The following is a 15,549-nucleotide window of genomic DNA, read 5'->3' as shown; positions in this document are numbered from 1 at the left end:
TATGATTCAAACACATATCAGCAAGGAAGAACGGATTCGTGCAGTGTTTTCAACCAGAATACTAGAGAGTAAGTATTTTTCTCACTTAGCTGTGCCTCCTCAGTGCTTTTAAACCTGCTGAGTTCAGGCATTAAAAGGAAAAGCTATTCGGCTAATGTCAGTCTCAGTGTACTGGCAGTGCTGTGTCTTTCTGCCATGTGACAATACAGTGTTCACCCTTATTTCAAGGTAGATTCTAGACAACATGATTTTGGGGTATAGATTGCATCTTGATACAGAAACAGCTCACTGGACTTAGCAGTTCAGTTCCTCAGTGTGCTGTCTTGAAAAACACTATGGAATAAACAGTGTCTCCTGGGTTCCTTGAGCAATTTTCTGATTTTAAATGAAGGTCCACAATAAATGGCTTTATCTGCTATTGAGTACAATGAACCCCAAGGTTAAACTAAACACATCAGTCAGTACCATCCTGCCTTAGATCACAACTAGGAACTGATAGGTAGGGTTCTGGTAAAGGATAAACCACTGCCTCAAAAATATGTTATTGTAATTTCAGGATTCCCAAGTTTGGCCCTGCTTTGCTCTGCCTGGCATAGAAAGACAGCCATCCCCAGACCCTTCTTGGTGGAAAATTGAGCATATTTGGATACAAAGTATCTTGGTCATTCATGAGCTTTTGCTGATGGGAAAAAAAGCCTGTTTCTTTATGCACTTGGCAGAATAATTTCACAGTGAAGTGCTGAAAAGGCATTGGTAGATTTCTTTTCTCAATGTGTTGCTGTAATTGTGGAAGATGTACATGGTAAAATGTCCCAGCTGTTGTCCTGCAAAGGTTAAGGCACTATGTTCTTCACAGGCAAGATGAGTTGGCAGCTGAGATAAGAGGATGTGAAAAGACTGACTGCATCTTTCCGGCTTCTTAGTGAATGCAGAGTTAGACCAGCCTAACTACTGAATGCTTCTTCTCAGAACAGGGAAACATCTTTTCCTGCCTTTATGGGATAGTGACAATGAGTATTCCCAAAACACAGATATTTAACAGCCCCCAGATTGGCAGTGGTACAGAGCCTTGGGAGAGCTCAGGAGTTAAAGAAGCCTTATGTCCCAGTCACAAAGTTTGGGAGTGAAATAACTACTAGCCTGTGTGAAATGGGTTATAGAGATGGAAAGTTCTGCAGTTAGTAAAAACTAAGATTTGTGTGAGCTACACAAACTAGCTAAGTATCAGTTAATGCCTCTTGGTGTCACATCTACTACTGTTGGCATCTTTTGGAAGCACTGTGCTTCAGTTTAGTTTGAATTAGAAAATGGCCTTGATACATGATAATCAGTTCTCTTCTTCAAGTTGAAAGAGTGGGATTGTGATCCCTGTGGTATGGGAGCTTAATGTAGCTGCAACAATGTTCCAGGTCCTCTGGTAGTAGGCAAGTATGCTGCTTTCTCAAGAGCTAAGCAAGATCGAAGGAACAAGCCCATGAAGTAAATTGCTTTTTCCTCTGACAGGGAGATGGTTAGTGAGCAACAAGTATCACAGTATCACAGTATCACAGTATGCTAGAGATTGGAAGAGACCTCAAAAGATCATCTAGTCCAATCCCCCTGCCAGAGCAGGAACACCTAGATAAGGTTACACAGGAATGTGTCCAGGCGGGTTTTGAACGTCTCCAGAGAAGGAGACTCCACAACCCCCCTGGGCAGCCTGTTCCAGTGTTCCGTCACCCTCACTGAGAAGAAGTTTCTTCTCAAGTTTAAGTGGAACCTCTTGTGTTCCAGTTTATACCCATTACCCCTTGTCCTATCATTGTTTGCCACTGAGAAGAGCCTGGCTCCATCCTCGTGACACTCCCCCTTTATATATTTATATACACTAATAAGGTCCCCCCGCAGTCTCCTCTTCTCCAAACTATAGAGACCCAGCTCCCTCAGCCTTTCCTCGTAAGGGAGATGCTCCACTCCCTTAATCATCTTAGTTGCCCTGCGCTGGACTCTCTCCAGCAGGTCCCTGTCCTTCTTGAACTGAGGGGCCCAGAACTGGACAAAGTATTCTGCTTTGATTCACGGGAAGGAGGAATGAAGGGGGGAGGTTACTGTGAATTAAATCAATGGGTATATTTAAGGAGGAAAAATGAGCAAGCACTGGATGTCTGTAAGGGAAGTTGGTGTAAAACTGCAACATCTCCCAGGCATGTTCAGAGTCAGGCCGCCAGCTTTCTCCAAGGGGATGAAACAATAAACCCCTTGATGTCTGCAAGTGAAGCTGGTGTTAAATCAACCGAGGTGTCCTGGGGAGACTAGTGATGAATTGCTCTGCAGAGTCAATAGAGGTTATTTACGGAGCCGGAGGGGATAGAGGGAGGCAGACTAAGTACCATATCAGAAGTTATTTGGTACTTGTTGATCTTTAAGATTGCTTGAAAATGACTCAAGCAGTTGGACTTCCATGTGCTGCCACCAGATCTACGGCCGAGGGAAGAAGGAGGGACTACTCTCCTTTTCCTTTCTCATCTGACCAGCATCAGGCTGCTGTTGAACAAACGCAGTCAATATCTGTGCTATGAATGAATGTGCTGCAACTGAGGAAAGGGGGAGTGCACTTCCTTCTGGTCACATTTACTTCCTGAGTTCTGATGGCAGGATCTGTGAGTTGGTGAGGCATCATGCAGGGCAAATACAGCTTGAATTGTATGCTGCTCTGAATTGAGTTGTCTCCAGCAGCTGGAGGAAAAGTGCCTGGATCTACAAAGCCTGTAAGAAAGTCATTGCAGGCACTAGATACTGAAATGCAATTTCTGTAGCGTAAATTTTTGGGCTGTAATTCCACTTTAATTTGCTGTCTGTGCCATATGAATTTTAGGCTTTGAGCCATGACTCTATTCAGTTCTAAATGGAAAGATTTTACACATCTGCTTCAGGTTCCTCTTTAATCAGTTCACCTGTTTCTATTTAAAAGCAGAACATCTGTTTCATGTTACTGCTGGCCATCTTTAAGATCTACTGCATGGCTGGGCATGAGTTTCAAAAATACAAGAAGAATCACTTGATTAACAATTCTTTAGCTAGTTATTCAGCCACTTTTTAAGTGGGAAGATTCCTTTTTTATGCTGTTGAAGCACAGCTCTTGAAATTCATCCTGCCCTAGAAGAGGAACAAGCCCACTTTGGAACAGTAAGATTGTTTTGCTGTAAATCCTTCTGTACTTGTAATTGGATTGGTAATAATCTGGGATGCACACCTGCAGGCATTGTGACCCTGTTATAGGCCTGTAAGTGACTAAGTTAAAATGCTTCTCGGCAGGGAGCTGGCAAGCTTTCTGCTCCTCTCTACTGCGGGCTAAACCAGTCCACCAGAAGTTTTCCTGCTGATGGCAAGGGACAGGCTCATCCAAGAAATCCAAGTGTTTGTGTAAGTGTCTGTCCTTGGGGCTCTCAATAATTGTTGAATGGAAGATGTTTTGAAGTGTATTTAGTGCTGATGAATGGCAGCAAACAGAGGAGCTTGGAATCTGATGTTCTTGAGCTCCTGGACAGAACAGCAAATCAGCACTAATGTGTGTTACACCTTCTGTTGACGTACCTCAAACCTGTCTGTTTGGTCCTGTTTACTGCCTCCCCAGACACACACAGAGGTACTTGCGTGGTCAAGTTTAGTAATTGCTCAAGTTATTTGCATGGAAAAAAACCCATTAAACTTGCTTTCACTGTTTTTATCCTTGGCAAAAGTACCAACAAAATTTACCCACTTCCTGGTGTTCATGGGTTGGCTTCTCGCATCTGACAGATTGTGTGTCTGTGTTACAAGACACAGCTAATCTGCAGACTTCAGATTGTGGAAAATGTAAAGGTGTTCTCTAAAGGAAAAATAACCAACAAAACATAGCACTTTGAAAACTGCAGGCACCAAATTGTCTGGGCATGTGTGTACGTGTCTGCTAGGAGCCAGGCCCACATCCACTAATATGCTTCTCAGCCCTCATGTGGTCACAGTGTTTGATCAGTTCAGGGTCACACAGCCATGGACTTTACAATTCGTTATTATTAAAGCTAAAAGAAACCCTTCAGTTTTGTGATTGAGATTGTAGAGCTTTATGCAGAACCCCATGTTCTGAGGTTTGTTGTTTTGATCCTCAGTCAAACTGGTCATCTAAAGTAAAAAGTTTCCAGCCTTTTCACTGTAAGACATCTAATCCTCGTATCTCATACATGCGTGGCCCTATTATGTAGCTTTTCTGGAAATTCAGTAGCTTTATCTTAGCTGCTATCACTTTGGCCTCCTTGTCAAAAACAGACACAATGATCAGCTAGGAACAGAGTGAGAACAATTAGTTCAGAGGTGTAATATGTAAAAGCTTTTGAATGTCTGCTGATTCATATTTTAATTTCCAGCTGTTGGTTATATTGAGCAATATTAGAATGGTTTAAGTCTCTTAGATTTAGTAATATTAGTCTGTAAAAATAAAACTTGCTCCTTTGCTTTTACCTAGTTTCAAAAATATGATTCTATCCAAATGGCAGTAGCAATGTGAAATTTCAACATGGAATTTCTTAGCACTGAAGACAAAAACATTCTGCCTCATGCATCAGCCCATTTCTCATTCACATTTGCATTTTTTCTTTCTGCTGTCAATTAATTATATTGATTGTAGAAGGTCCATGGGGACTGCAGACTTCACTCCTCAAATATTTCTTTTCACACTTTTCTGATTTAGTTACAAAATTGAGATTTTCTTGTGGATAGCCTTTCCTTTATGGTTCATTTGGTCCTCCTCTACTCTCCTGAAATGACTAATGAGGGTGTCACGGTTAGAGGTGGTGGGGTAGAATTTGTCAGTTGTGCATTTCTTCAATGACGTCTGTGCTGAGAACCACCAAGTTCATTTCATATAATCTATCAAGGAATCTCTCAATCACAAATGTTGATGTCTGCCCTGGATTTCAAGTGGAGACCTTAAGGGGCTTTTTTTTTGATGCTGTGTTTTGTTGTAACTGATGACCCCTATTCATCGCACACAGATGGACAGGGGTAAGTGGGAAGGAGAATGTAATTTTAATACCTCAGATAATATTAATAAGCTATTGTTTTCAGAACACTTTCTTATTGGATGTGAAACATGGATATGTAGAGGCTGTTAATTCCTTCTTCAGCTGTGACTGATAACAGAGTAAACTTACCTAACACAACCGATCTTCTTACAAGAAACTCTGTTCTCAGATCTGTAAGGGAAAGAACAGTCCTATTACTTGTTACTTGGGAGATACTTTAATATTCACAAGCCAGGGTGTTACATGGGCTTACAGTCACTTACAAGTCACATAGATTCAAGGGGTTTTACTATAGTTAAAGAACTTAATGAGGGAGGTATCTGATATGGAGGAAGTTGGAAGTTGATCTTTGAGGCTCTGATTGTTCTTAATAATCTAATTTTTGACATCTAATGTTTGATTATCTGAAGAGGATAAAATATATGATCTATAAAATCTCTGCTTTGGAACTGATTCGTTCATCTTACTGAATACTCTAGAATAGCAGTTTCATGCTAGAGCTTTCAATGGTTCTTTTGTAACTTTTAAGTGCAGCTTTTCGGGCTTCCTACTTTCTGAAATTGTCAGAGGCACTTAAGCTTTGCACTAATAGTCCAATGTTGATACTGTTGAAAGGCTGAAGCTGACTAATGAAGAAATCAGACAAGCAATCTTGAAGATGGATGAACAAGAAGATCTAGCAAAAGATATGCTTGAGCAGGTGAGAAAGTTTGTGATCGGATATATCTTATTCTTAAGTCATAGAATCATAGAATAGTTAGGGTTGGAAAGGACCTTAAAATCATCTAGTTCCAACCCCCCTGCCATGGGCAGAGACACCTCCCACTAAACCATGTCACCCAAGGCCTCATCCAACCTGGCCTTGAACACCGCCAGGTATGGAGCATTCAAAACCTCCCTGGGCAACCCATTCCAGTGCCTCACCACCCTCTCAGTAAAGAATTTCTTCCTTATATCCAATCTAAACTTCCCCTGTTTAAGTTTTAACCCGTTACCCCTTGTCCTGTCACTACAGTCCCTGTAGTCACTGAGGTCACTAAGTCCCTCATTGCCCTTTTCTCACCTAAAGCGGGTAGATGTACTGGCTCTGCTGGCATGTCTGCAGATCTGAACTTGGCCCCATCATGTCAGTGGAGCACATGAAAGCACAAGGAAAGTCTTTCTCCCAGTATTGTCAGATATACCTTCTTTGTGTAGCTCTGTACCGGGTTGACTTTGTAAGTTTTCTCTTCTTGATGCAAAATATGCATGATTACTGTTGGTATGAGGTTTCCTTTCATGTCCTCTCTTCTCACCTGTGACTTTTCCATAATTTTTCCCATCTGTTCTTTATACTACTGATTATTTTTTTTATCATTCTTCTTTTTTCTTTTTCTTAATTTCCCTTCCCTATCTGCAGCTTTTCCATCGGGAAATACCATGAACCAGGTCTTTTAAGTCAATGGTTAGAGCTGAGACTAGAAGAGATCTCACATTCTAGCTAGAAGGGTTAGAAATGGAGTCAGGGTCTCCTATCCACTGCAACTGGTTCGCCTGACAAATGTGATTCCTTCTTTTTGTGCAGCCACGGTATTTAATCATGTACAAAAAAGACCTACCATTTTAAATTTATAGCCTACTTGTTATCTGAATGCTCACAGCTGCTCTAGAAGTCACTGCAAGCTTCTGATGCTCCACACCTTTGAATATCACATTTTTTGGGAGTAGGATAAAATATTAAAAAGCAAAGTGCTTGATATGCCTTGTGAGCAGTTTTTGTGGGTGTGTGCTGAGGCTGTGTGCATGGCAATATTTATAACCATACTAAAGCACAACTACCACCAGATATGTCAAAAATCCATCAAACTATGCTTTTAAGGTCAGCATATGAATAGCAGTCAGTGTCAGACACATATCTAGTCATTTGGTTATTGTTTATTGTTTTAGCAAAGTAGGGCAGACCCTAGAGAGAGATAGATGAGGCTTTGTGTGTACTCTAGGATAGGCACGATGGGTACTTCACACTGAATAGGACACATCCTGCTCTTTTTGCAGAAATCTAAACTCCAAGTAATGCTGTGGGAATCAAAGTTCTCTCAGTACTTCCCCTTGGATAAGTTGCAATAGCAGTTGGCCTTTAGGATGTAGAAATGGGAAATTCCCCATAGAGTTAAGAATTAATCTAATGGGGTCAGTGAGGGATAAAGACAGAACAGCAAGCAGAGGTTTAAAAAAGGTCAGTTTTGTATCTGCAGCTGTGCTATTTTGAAGTTAAGGTCACATGGCTAAGTCAACCTAATGCTTCCCCATGGTAGCAGTGAAATCCGAGTGCCCTCTGTCTCTCCATCAGGGTGTTTTGTGCTTCACTGTCCCTCTCTCCTTTTCATTGAACCTCTTATCTCCATGTTTGGTTTGTGTCTGTCGCTCCAGCTGCTGAAGTTCGTTCCTGAAAAGAGCGATACCGACCTGTTGGAGGAGCATAAACACGAAATTGAACGCATGGCCCGGGCAGATCGTTTCCTCTTTGAAATGAGCAGGTCTGTTTGATACATTATGGGAAAGTGCACGAAGGGCTTCTTGGAAGCAGCTGTAATTGTTACTGAAAATGGATCATCTGGCACTGAAGGGGAATGTGCAAGAAATTGTGGGCCAGCATTATACCCTGCATTTGACAGAAGCCCACAAATGTTACAAATATTTCCATTCATTACACAAACTTTTTATTGACGATAAGCACTTTCCGTGCTCTCATTTAAGGACCCGTCCCCTGATGACAAGCAGAAATTTGCCTCCTCTGACTAAACTTGTTCACTAAAAGGAATTCAGATCCAGCTATCATATGTAGTATAGCCAGGGATCAGGATTTCATGTAGATCTGTTTTTCGACTCAGCTATCTCATCCTCTGACCACCTTTCTTGTTCCAACTTTGTTGCACCCCTGATCAGGATTAACATCTTGTTCTGCTAATTGAGATGCAGCTGGCATCTGCTATGAGTTTCATATTTTGAGAGTAATGGGAATTCCTCCAGCTGCTTTTCAGTTGTGATCAAAATATGCCTTGAGTTCCTCCATTTTCATAACAAGGTTAATTATGTAGTGTCAGATGTTTGAACTATGTCTGTAATCCCATGCATAAGCCTTGTGGGACTGAACATCCAACCATTAGATTACCTAGGCAGTATACTGGCCCTGTTCTCAGAAGTACAATTCCAGTTCAGTGTTGGCCTTCCTCTGCCCTTCATGCAGAATTGATCACTATCAGCAGCGGCTGCAAGCATTATTCTTTAAGAAGAAGTTTCCAGAGAGGCTGGCAGAAGCAAAACCAAAAGTGGAAGGTATGGTTAAAGCTTTTGCTAAGAGTTGGGTAAAGAGAGGCTTGTCTTCAAAGGAGGTGCCATTACATGTGTGGTATGGTTGTGGAGCTAGTGACTCTGAGGCATGTCATGTGCTAAGAAATTAATTCTGTCTAGCAATATTCTTTCACCCATTGAATTAATGAAGTCATCTTCATGACTGCTACACTGTAAATATGAACTGTCAGATGTGGCAATGTGCTGCCAGGCTGTCCTGAGCTGCCAAAAGGTTTAATGGACTGTCTGTGTGGGTCAGCCTTCCCTTCTCACCCTCAAGTCCTTGCACCTTACCTCTCCTTGGGGTAGTCAGAATAGATGCCTCAGGTCAGTGGTATTCTGGGAATGTGTAACTTACAAGGAGGGAAGTATATGGGTTCTGCACCATGTCCATGGTTATTGCAGGGAAGAGGGGAGTGTATCCAGTTCTGCTCAAGCCTTTCACCTGTTCTCACTAGCTATGTTTTTAGAATGTGAGGTCCAGGAGCACAGCCTTGCTCCTGGATTCAGATGAGCATCTTGCAGTCTAGATGTAGTTCACCTTCCTTCCCATTCTCCTGGTTCTGGGCATGTGGGTGCAGGAAGGACAATACACGTACAGACCGTGCTGCAGCATTTGCTGGGCAATAGTCAGATGAGCATTTTAAGGTACTTCGAATTACAGGGCCCAGCATGTTAAAAACAGCCACTGTGCACAATAACCTGTTCTTCTTTTTATTTCCTCTTTTCAAGCCATTCTTCTGGCATCCAAAGAACTCATCCGAAGCAAGCGTTTGAGGCAACTCCTGGAGGTAGTCCTGGCCTTTGGGAATTTTATGAACAAGGGCCAAAGAGGAAGTGCTTATGGCTTCAAAGTCTCCAGCCTGAACAAAATTGCAGATACCAAATCCAGCATAGACAGGTATGCTAGAAGGCTGTAAACGAGTTAGCTACTGTGCTGCTGCATTTCTTACCATAGTAATGAAAGCGGGTTTTGTTTTGGTTTTTAACTCTGTAGACCATTTAAAATAACGTCAGATTTGGCATTAAACTGTGTTTTTCACTCTAGAAGATCCTGCAGTAGTTAAGACCAGCTATTATTAACACAGCACTCAAGTTCTTCTGTTTCTTTGGATATTGCACATCTGTTGCTGGATTGTGTTTCTACAGCACTATGCAAAGATGACAAAAGTAGTATTTCACAAATAACTGAAATAAGTTTTTGGAGGAAGGAGGATTTCTATGGAATTTGCCCTTTATACCAAAGCTTTATGGCCATGGTTTTGCTAAAAAGAAAATACAAAAATCTCTGACCACAGTTTTATATGTCCTGTGAAACATGGCATATGTTCCTGATGCAGGACTGTCATAAACTGGTTCTCTACCTATACCAGTAATGGAACCACAGTGCATAGCTCTGGGAGACTGAGCCAGGTTGTATCTAGAGCAGTTAAGGAAAATAGCTGGTTTTGGAAAGGAAAGTGGAGTCTACTATTTATGGGCATGGGCTACCCCATGTTTTGCCCCACATCCCCGTACTGGTTCTGGAAATTAACCGAGCTATGACTGGTGAGACAATACTATTTTTGGGCTCCAGCAGCATTAAGATTTTCCTTGTAGGTCTTCTATACTATTTGTTACTAACACCCTCCTTGACTTGTGAGACCTGCTGAGACCATAGCTGTGGTGAAATGATTGAAGGCTGTGACAGAATGAGTGATGGCAGAAAGTAGCCTTGGGAAATTCATCCCTACCTAACAGAGTCCTGTTTTGACTACCATGATGTCCTTTCTGTATTTCAAGGCTAACACTTGTGTCGGTAGTCTTGAACATTTTTTGCCTTAATGTAGCCTGGCTTGATTTTTCATGTGGCTTGATTTGTCGTGTGCAAATTCTGTTCTCTCATCATCAGTTCCCAGTGCCCAGGTTCTAGTCTGTGTGAAGCAGTGGCCATCTGCTGTCTTGCCTGTCAGTTAACCACATAACACCCACCTCAAGTAGCTGTTATGGCTGGCTGTTCTCTCTACATGCAAAATTCACTACTGTAAAATTCATCATTTACTTTACAAAATTTCTTAAACCTTCTCCTGCATCCCCCATACACCTCATTTCTAACCATTTCTACCTGAGCTGCCATTGTTCGTAGTGAGCCTGACCACTACTCGTAAGTATAGCTGTTTCATTATTGTAGTTTTCTTTTCAGCTTCTTCTGTCCTCAAGAACCTTTCCCTCTTCTTAGTTAACTCTTAGGTTTTATACACAGAGCTTCTGAGAACAACTCACTTCTCCCTTATGAGTTAATGTCACCTTAGTACTATTAGTTGTTTATTCCCTGAAGTATCTGGGGACAAATTTTATACTGTGTTACACAATTCTCTTTTCTGTTACACCATTTACACAGATGGATGGAAGCATGCTGGTACTTTCAGAATAGATCAAGGCACAATATAGTGCTTGAGGTTTTAGGAAGGATGTGTCATAAAGAGCTTATTAATTTCAGTCTGTGACACTCTTCTTTCAGTTACAGAGCTGCTAACTGCTGATATATTGTTTGTTTTGATCATTCAAGCACATTTCCTACCCAAATGTTTTTCACTGATTTGTCACAATCCTCCCACCATCCTTTTCCTTCTTCTTTCTCATTTCTCCTTTTTTTTTTTTTTTTCTTTAGAAACATTACACTTTTGCACTACTTAATTATGATCTTTGAGAAGAATTATCCAGATATCCTGGATATTCAGTCTGAGTTGCAGCATCTTCCAGAAGCGGCAAAAGTCAAGTAAGTCCAGTGCTGTTGCTTGCTCCCAGAGCTGGAGTTTCTACTGATTTCTGTTAACCCAATGATCATTAGTTTATTCATTGCTGTTTTCTAGACTCATGGCCAGCCTTACAGCTGAAATGCCTTTGCTCACATCCTTGATGTGATTAACAATTATTGTTAATAATAAACAATTATTGTTATTGATTAATTATTGTTAATAATTAATAAAATTATCAGAGACTTTTGGTCCAAAACCATCTGTAGATAACTAGGGAACTACTCCAGATAATGAAAGACAAGTGAAAAAATAAATGTAGGTTCATGCTTAGAGGAATTTATTAAGGCTTTAGTGGTGTTTTTGAGATGTGAACTACTACTCACCAGACACTTGGAGGAGATACCTGCCTATTCACAAATAAATACTACCTAGTTTGGGTTTTTTTCTTTAAAGTCCTAGAAAAAATCTTGTTTCTATATGATGAGCAGAAATTCAGTAGAACACTTGTGTCTAGAAAAGCATGTATTAATAGAGTTCTATGCTCAGTTACAATGTAAGCTTGCAAGGACTACCATATGGTAGAAATGCAGATGGAAAAAACAATGTTTGGACTTCGAGGAAGTAAAAAATCACAAGTAAGTGTACTGCTAATGGGATTTAGTAGTTAAGTAATTCAAGAATCACATGTAGAGATAATCTGAGACTCCAGTAATGTGTGTGGTAAAGCTGGGGTCCTTGCTTATGCTTATTATTGCAAGCTGGCCATGTGACATACACTCCTTGCTGGAGGGTCAGGCTCAGCAGAGCAGGTGTTCTGACAGCAACCCCTTTTCTTCCCAGGAAAATCCTGACCTTCAGTATGACCACAGGCGAGCAGGGTCTGCCTCCTCTTATATCTCATACAAAAAGCAGCACAGATCATTAGCCAGACCCCTTCCCCTCACTCCTAATCATTTGGCATGGCTGGAGCCAGAGGCCGGATACCAGACTTGATGGGCCAATGGCCTGTTCTGCTTCACAGTTCCTGTATTCTTGAGTAACACTGCTCTTTTTGTTCTGTCTGCCCTGTGTCTGTCTCCTGTGCAGCCTGGTAGAGCTGGAGAAGGAAGTCAACAACATAAAGAACGGATTGAAAGCTGTTGAAGCTGTAAGTATTTGAAGGTTTGCAAAGCTCCATACTTAAAATATCTCACTCAGAATCAGGAGCACTATATGTTTTATGATAAGAGAAAGTGGGCTTTCTTTTTCCATTCCTTTCCGTTTTGTTCCAGAATGCATTAACCAAGTAAAAACAAATAAAAGCTTCTCATGTGGAGCTTCTGCTGATGATCTTAGCAGAATTAAGCCTAATGAAAAGCTTGTTTGATCTCATCCTGAAAAGTAAAAGGACAGTTTGACAAATGGCATGGACAGAAAGAAGAAATAAAATTCTTGTTCTTTCTTACTGAGGGATGTCTGGCTGCTGAACAGGTATTTCACATGGCTCTTGGAGTAGTAGTAAACAGGTAGTGCACTTCTAACTGCAACCCTAACCTATTCTAAGCACTCCTTGGTAAGGCAAAGGAAAAGATAAACTAGTTAAAGATGAGGGAGCTGAGCTAACAAGCAAAGCAGCAGTGGTGGTTTTTCCTGCTGTTAATGAAAGTCTTTTAAGCTGGACTTAGCTTGCCTGTGTTCTGTTTATACTTACATAGGGCAGAGCCTTGCATCTGAACACAGAACAGTACAAATCGTTCATTGGCACAGTTGTGTGTACTGAATTACAAGGGTTAAAGCTGAGGGATGGGCCCAAATGCTCCCTGGAGCCACAAGTTCATGTATCAGCTGTGGTTCCCCTTCCTGGAAGCCTGCATTAGTTAAGCTCTTGATTATGTTCCTGGGGGAAAACTCCAACCTAACTGAGACAGGAGAGCACACAGCATGACACCATGTTTGGTAGAAGGAGGTAGGAACTCTCATATTTGCCTCTTGCTCATGTCATTGACATGTGTATGGCTTTGAACAACGCCATGCTTTCCAGCCCTAACTAGTCTGATTCTGTGATTTGCCTCCTCTTTGTGAAATGGCAGCTACAAATAGCTGCCATTCTTAGAAGGCCTGATGCGAGAAATGTCAAATTAGTGTTTGCACAGCAGCTGAAAAAGTAAACGTTAATATTAAAGTCATTCTGTTGTCTCTGTCCCCTAACATCTCCCATCATCTGCACAGATAAATACATTCTGACACTAAGAACATCATTCTGTCTCTCTGCAAATATAGAAACAAAATCCTACATTTAGGTTGGTGCTGGCATCTCTTGTCTGTCAGATATACTAAGGGAATAGTACTGCTGAGAGGCAAGGCAGAGGTCTTCAGAGCTCTAGAAAGTTCCTGATGTGTTTAACTTTCTTTGCCCTTTCACACAAGGTTTTATTAGACACGCTTTTCAGAATCCTTTTGTCTTCAAGTGTTTCACCTGTCTTTTTCAACTCATGTCAGTTTAATGCTAGTTTAATGTTCTAGGGGTGCATTTGAGATGCGGAACATTCTGCACTGGGAGTGCTGGCAAAAGGGATCAGTTGTTGGGAATTGCACTGGGTGGTTTCTGCACAAGGATTACCTGTGTACAAGGAACTAACACAGGACCCTCCAGTCCTCCTCATTCACTGTGGGACAGACAGTGATGACTTGATTTTCCTTTCATCCGGCCTGACTTTGGTTGGGCTCTGTGGGTGGAGGAAGAGATATTTGTCCTGTCAGCAACAACTGTCTCCAACAGTTCATCATGTAATTAGCCAGCGATCTTCCCACAAAAAAACAAACTTTCTAAAGCTTATTTCTGGGTTGTTGGGGTAAGAGACAGCACAGCAATGAGAAAAGATACTTATGCATCCATGGAGTGAAGAGCTTGAGAATTAAAAGCACCTGTAAGGGAAGGCTGAAATGGAGTTCATGTCATGAAGAGAGGCCAAGTTTTGATTGTGACCCAAAATTCCCCCCCATTGAAATGTGAGTCCCTACTTCTGTTTTACTTTGTGTGACTGGGTTATTTGTTTTGCCTTTACAGCCAATTTTTCTTCTCTTTCCCATACATGGGTTCCATGGACAACTTTTTGCTCCCCATTCAATCACTATCTTCCCACCTCACTGTTCTCCCTGCCATGGTATTTTTTGACTGGAACTGCCAGCACCTCCCAGTCTGCTTGCTCAATTTGTGGGTTTTTGGCATTTAAAAAGCAGCACTATAGCAACAATAGAAGATCACTGTCAGGTGGAAGGTGGAGGAGGGGAAGGCGTGATTCTTGATTCCATTCCAGTGTGTTCTCACCACAGCCTTGGCTCCAGTGATTGAGAAGTTTCTTCAAGACCCTTTAAGAATAGAAAGCTAAAAATAGTTTCACAGTTAGATGTTCTTAAAGGTACAGTTAACCCTTTGCCTTCCTGGGCTGGAAGCTTCTTTGTAAAAATAAGACACAGTTATTTTCAAGAGGTGCATGCAGCTGTCGCCTTTGTGTAGGACAGAATGACAACTAAGTAGTTCTTGGTCTTCTCCAAATCAGGAAGTGAATTCTGTCAGCAGACCCCTTCTCTCACACAGCAAGAAGATCATAACAACTGCTTGAGAAACCAGTGCTATGCCTGTATATTTAATCTCTCTAGAGAATCAGTAGCCCACCCCACAGGAGCTTCTCCTAGCTTCTCCAGTTGTGCTGTTATGATTAGTATATACCATTTCTAGAAGATACTGATGAACTTATTCTCTCGAATCACTCTTGGGCTGATTACATAATCATGCTGGTTACTTGTGTTTTGTTGGCTTTTATTTTGGAAGAATTATTCTGCAGGGAAGGACTGAATTTGAAACTGAAGGGCAGACCACCTAATCTTAGTTTGCTCTCCAATAACATCCCAAGTGCCATGGCTTTCAACAGTAAGATGACAGAACTGTTTTACCCATCTGCTTGAGGAGAGGGGAAGAGAGGGTAGAGAAACTTTCAGCTAAAATTAACTTATAAATTACGGTGGGAAAAAGTGGCCGAGAAAAAAAATATGAATGATTCTTAGAAGCATGTGAAGTGACATTTCTTGTGTGCATAAAGTCCAATTGAAAGTAACTGTAACACAGAGACAATTCATTGCAAAGTGATGTAAATGAGTCGTGCTCCTGGCACAATCCCCTGCGATGTGTTCGGAAAACAAGTGAAGAAGAGAATGTAATATAAAGCACAGAAAGTAGCACTTCTTTAATATGGATTTTTCTCTGGCCATCTGCTCATTTTTTTTCTCTTCCCTTTTCTGCCTTGTGGTCTTTCCTTGTATTGGTTACATTCTCTTTCCAACTCACATCAGATCAGATAGATATATCATATTTGATTTTAGATTGTTGATGGCCAAAGCCATTCTTTGCATTCAGCAGCACTGTGGAGCAAATCCCAAGGAGCATCTCAGCATAGATGCTTACA

The 15,549-nt window shown here is 41.3% G+C and overlaps 1 protein-coding gene across 3 annotated transcripts in view; it reads left to right on the top strand.

The window, feature by feature from the left end:
• The window catches only part of DAAM2 (dishevelled associated activator of morphogenesis 2), a gene marked incomplete at its 5' end in the record, with an annotated part of 130,160 nt that overhangs the window by 94,702 nt on the left and 19,909 nt on the right, over positions 1–15,549 (top strand). For all 3 annotated transcript variants that reach the window (XM_080614530.1, XM_080614528.1, XM_080614529.1), the window contains 6 exons: positions 5,655–5,739; positions 7,449–7,555; positions 8,266–8,354; positions 9,102–9,270; positions 11,020–11,127; positions 12,194–12,254. In XM_080614530.1, the coding sequence (XP_080470656.1) occupies positions 5,655–5,739; positions 7,449–7,555; positions 8,266–8,354; positions 9,102–9,270; positions 11,020–11,127; positions 12,194–12,254 (619 nt within the window). The remainder of the gene's footprint in view (positions 1–5,654; positions 5,740–7,448; positions 7,556–8,265; positions 8,355–9,101; positions 9,271–11,019; positions 11,128–12,193; positions 12,255–15,549) is intronic.

The sequence above is a fragment of the Psittacula echo genome, assembly GCF_963264785.1.
Source record: "Psittacula echo genome assembly, chromosome: 4".
NCBI classification, from domain to species: Eukaryota; Metazoa; Chordata; class Aves; order Psittaciformes; family Psittacidae; genus Psittacula; species Psittacula echo.
The sequence above is the reverse complement of the archived record's forward strand: the minus strand, read 5'-3'. Positions and strand labels throughout refer to the sequence as shown.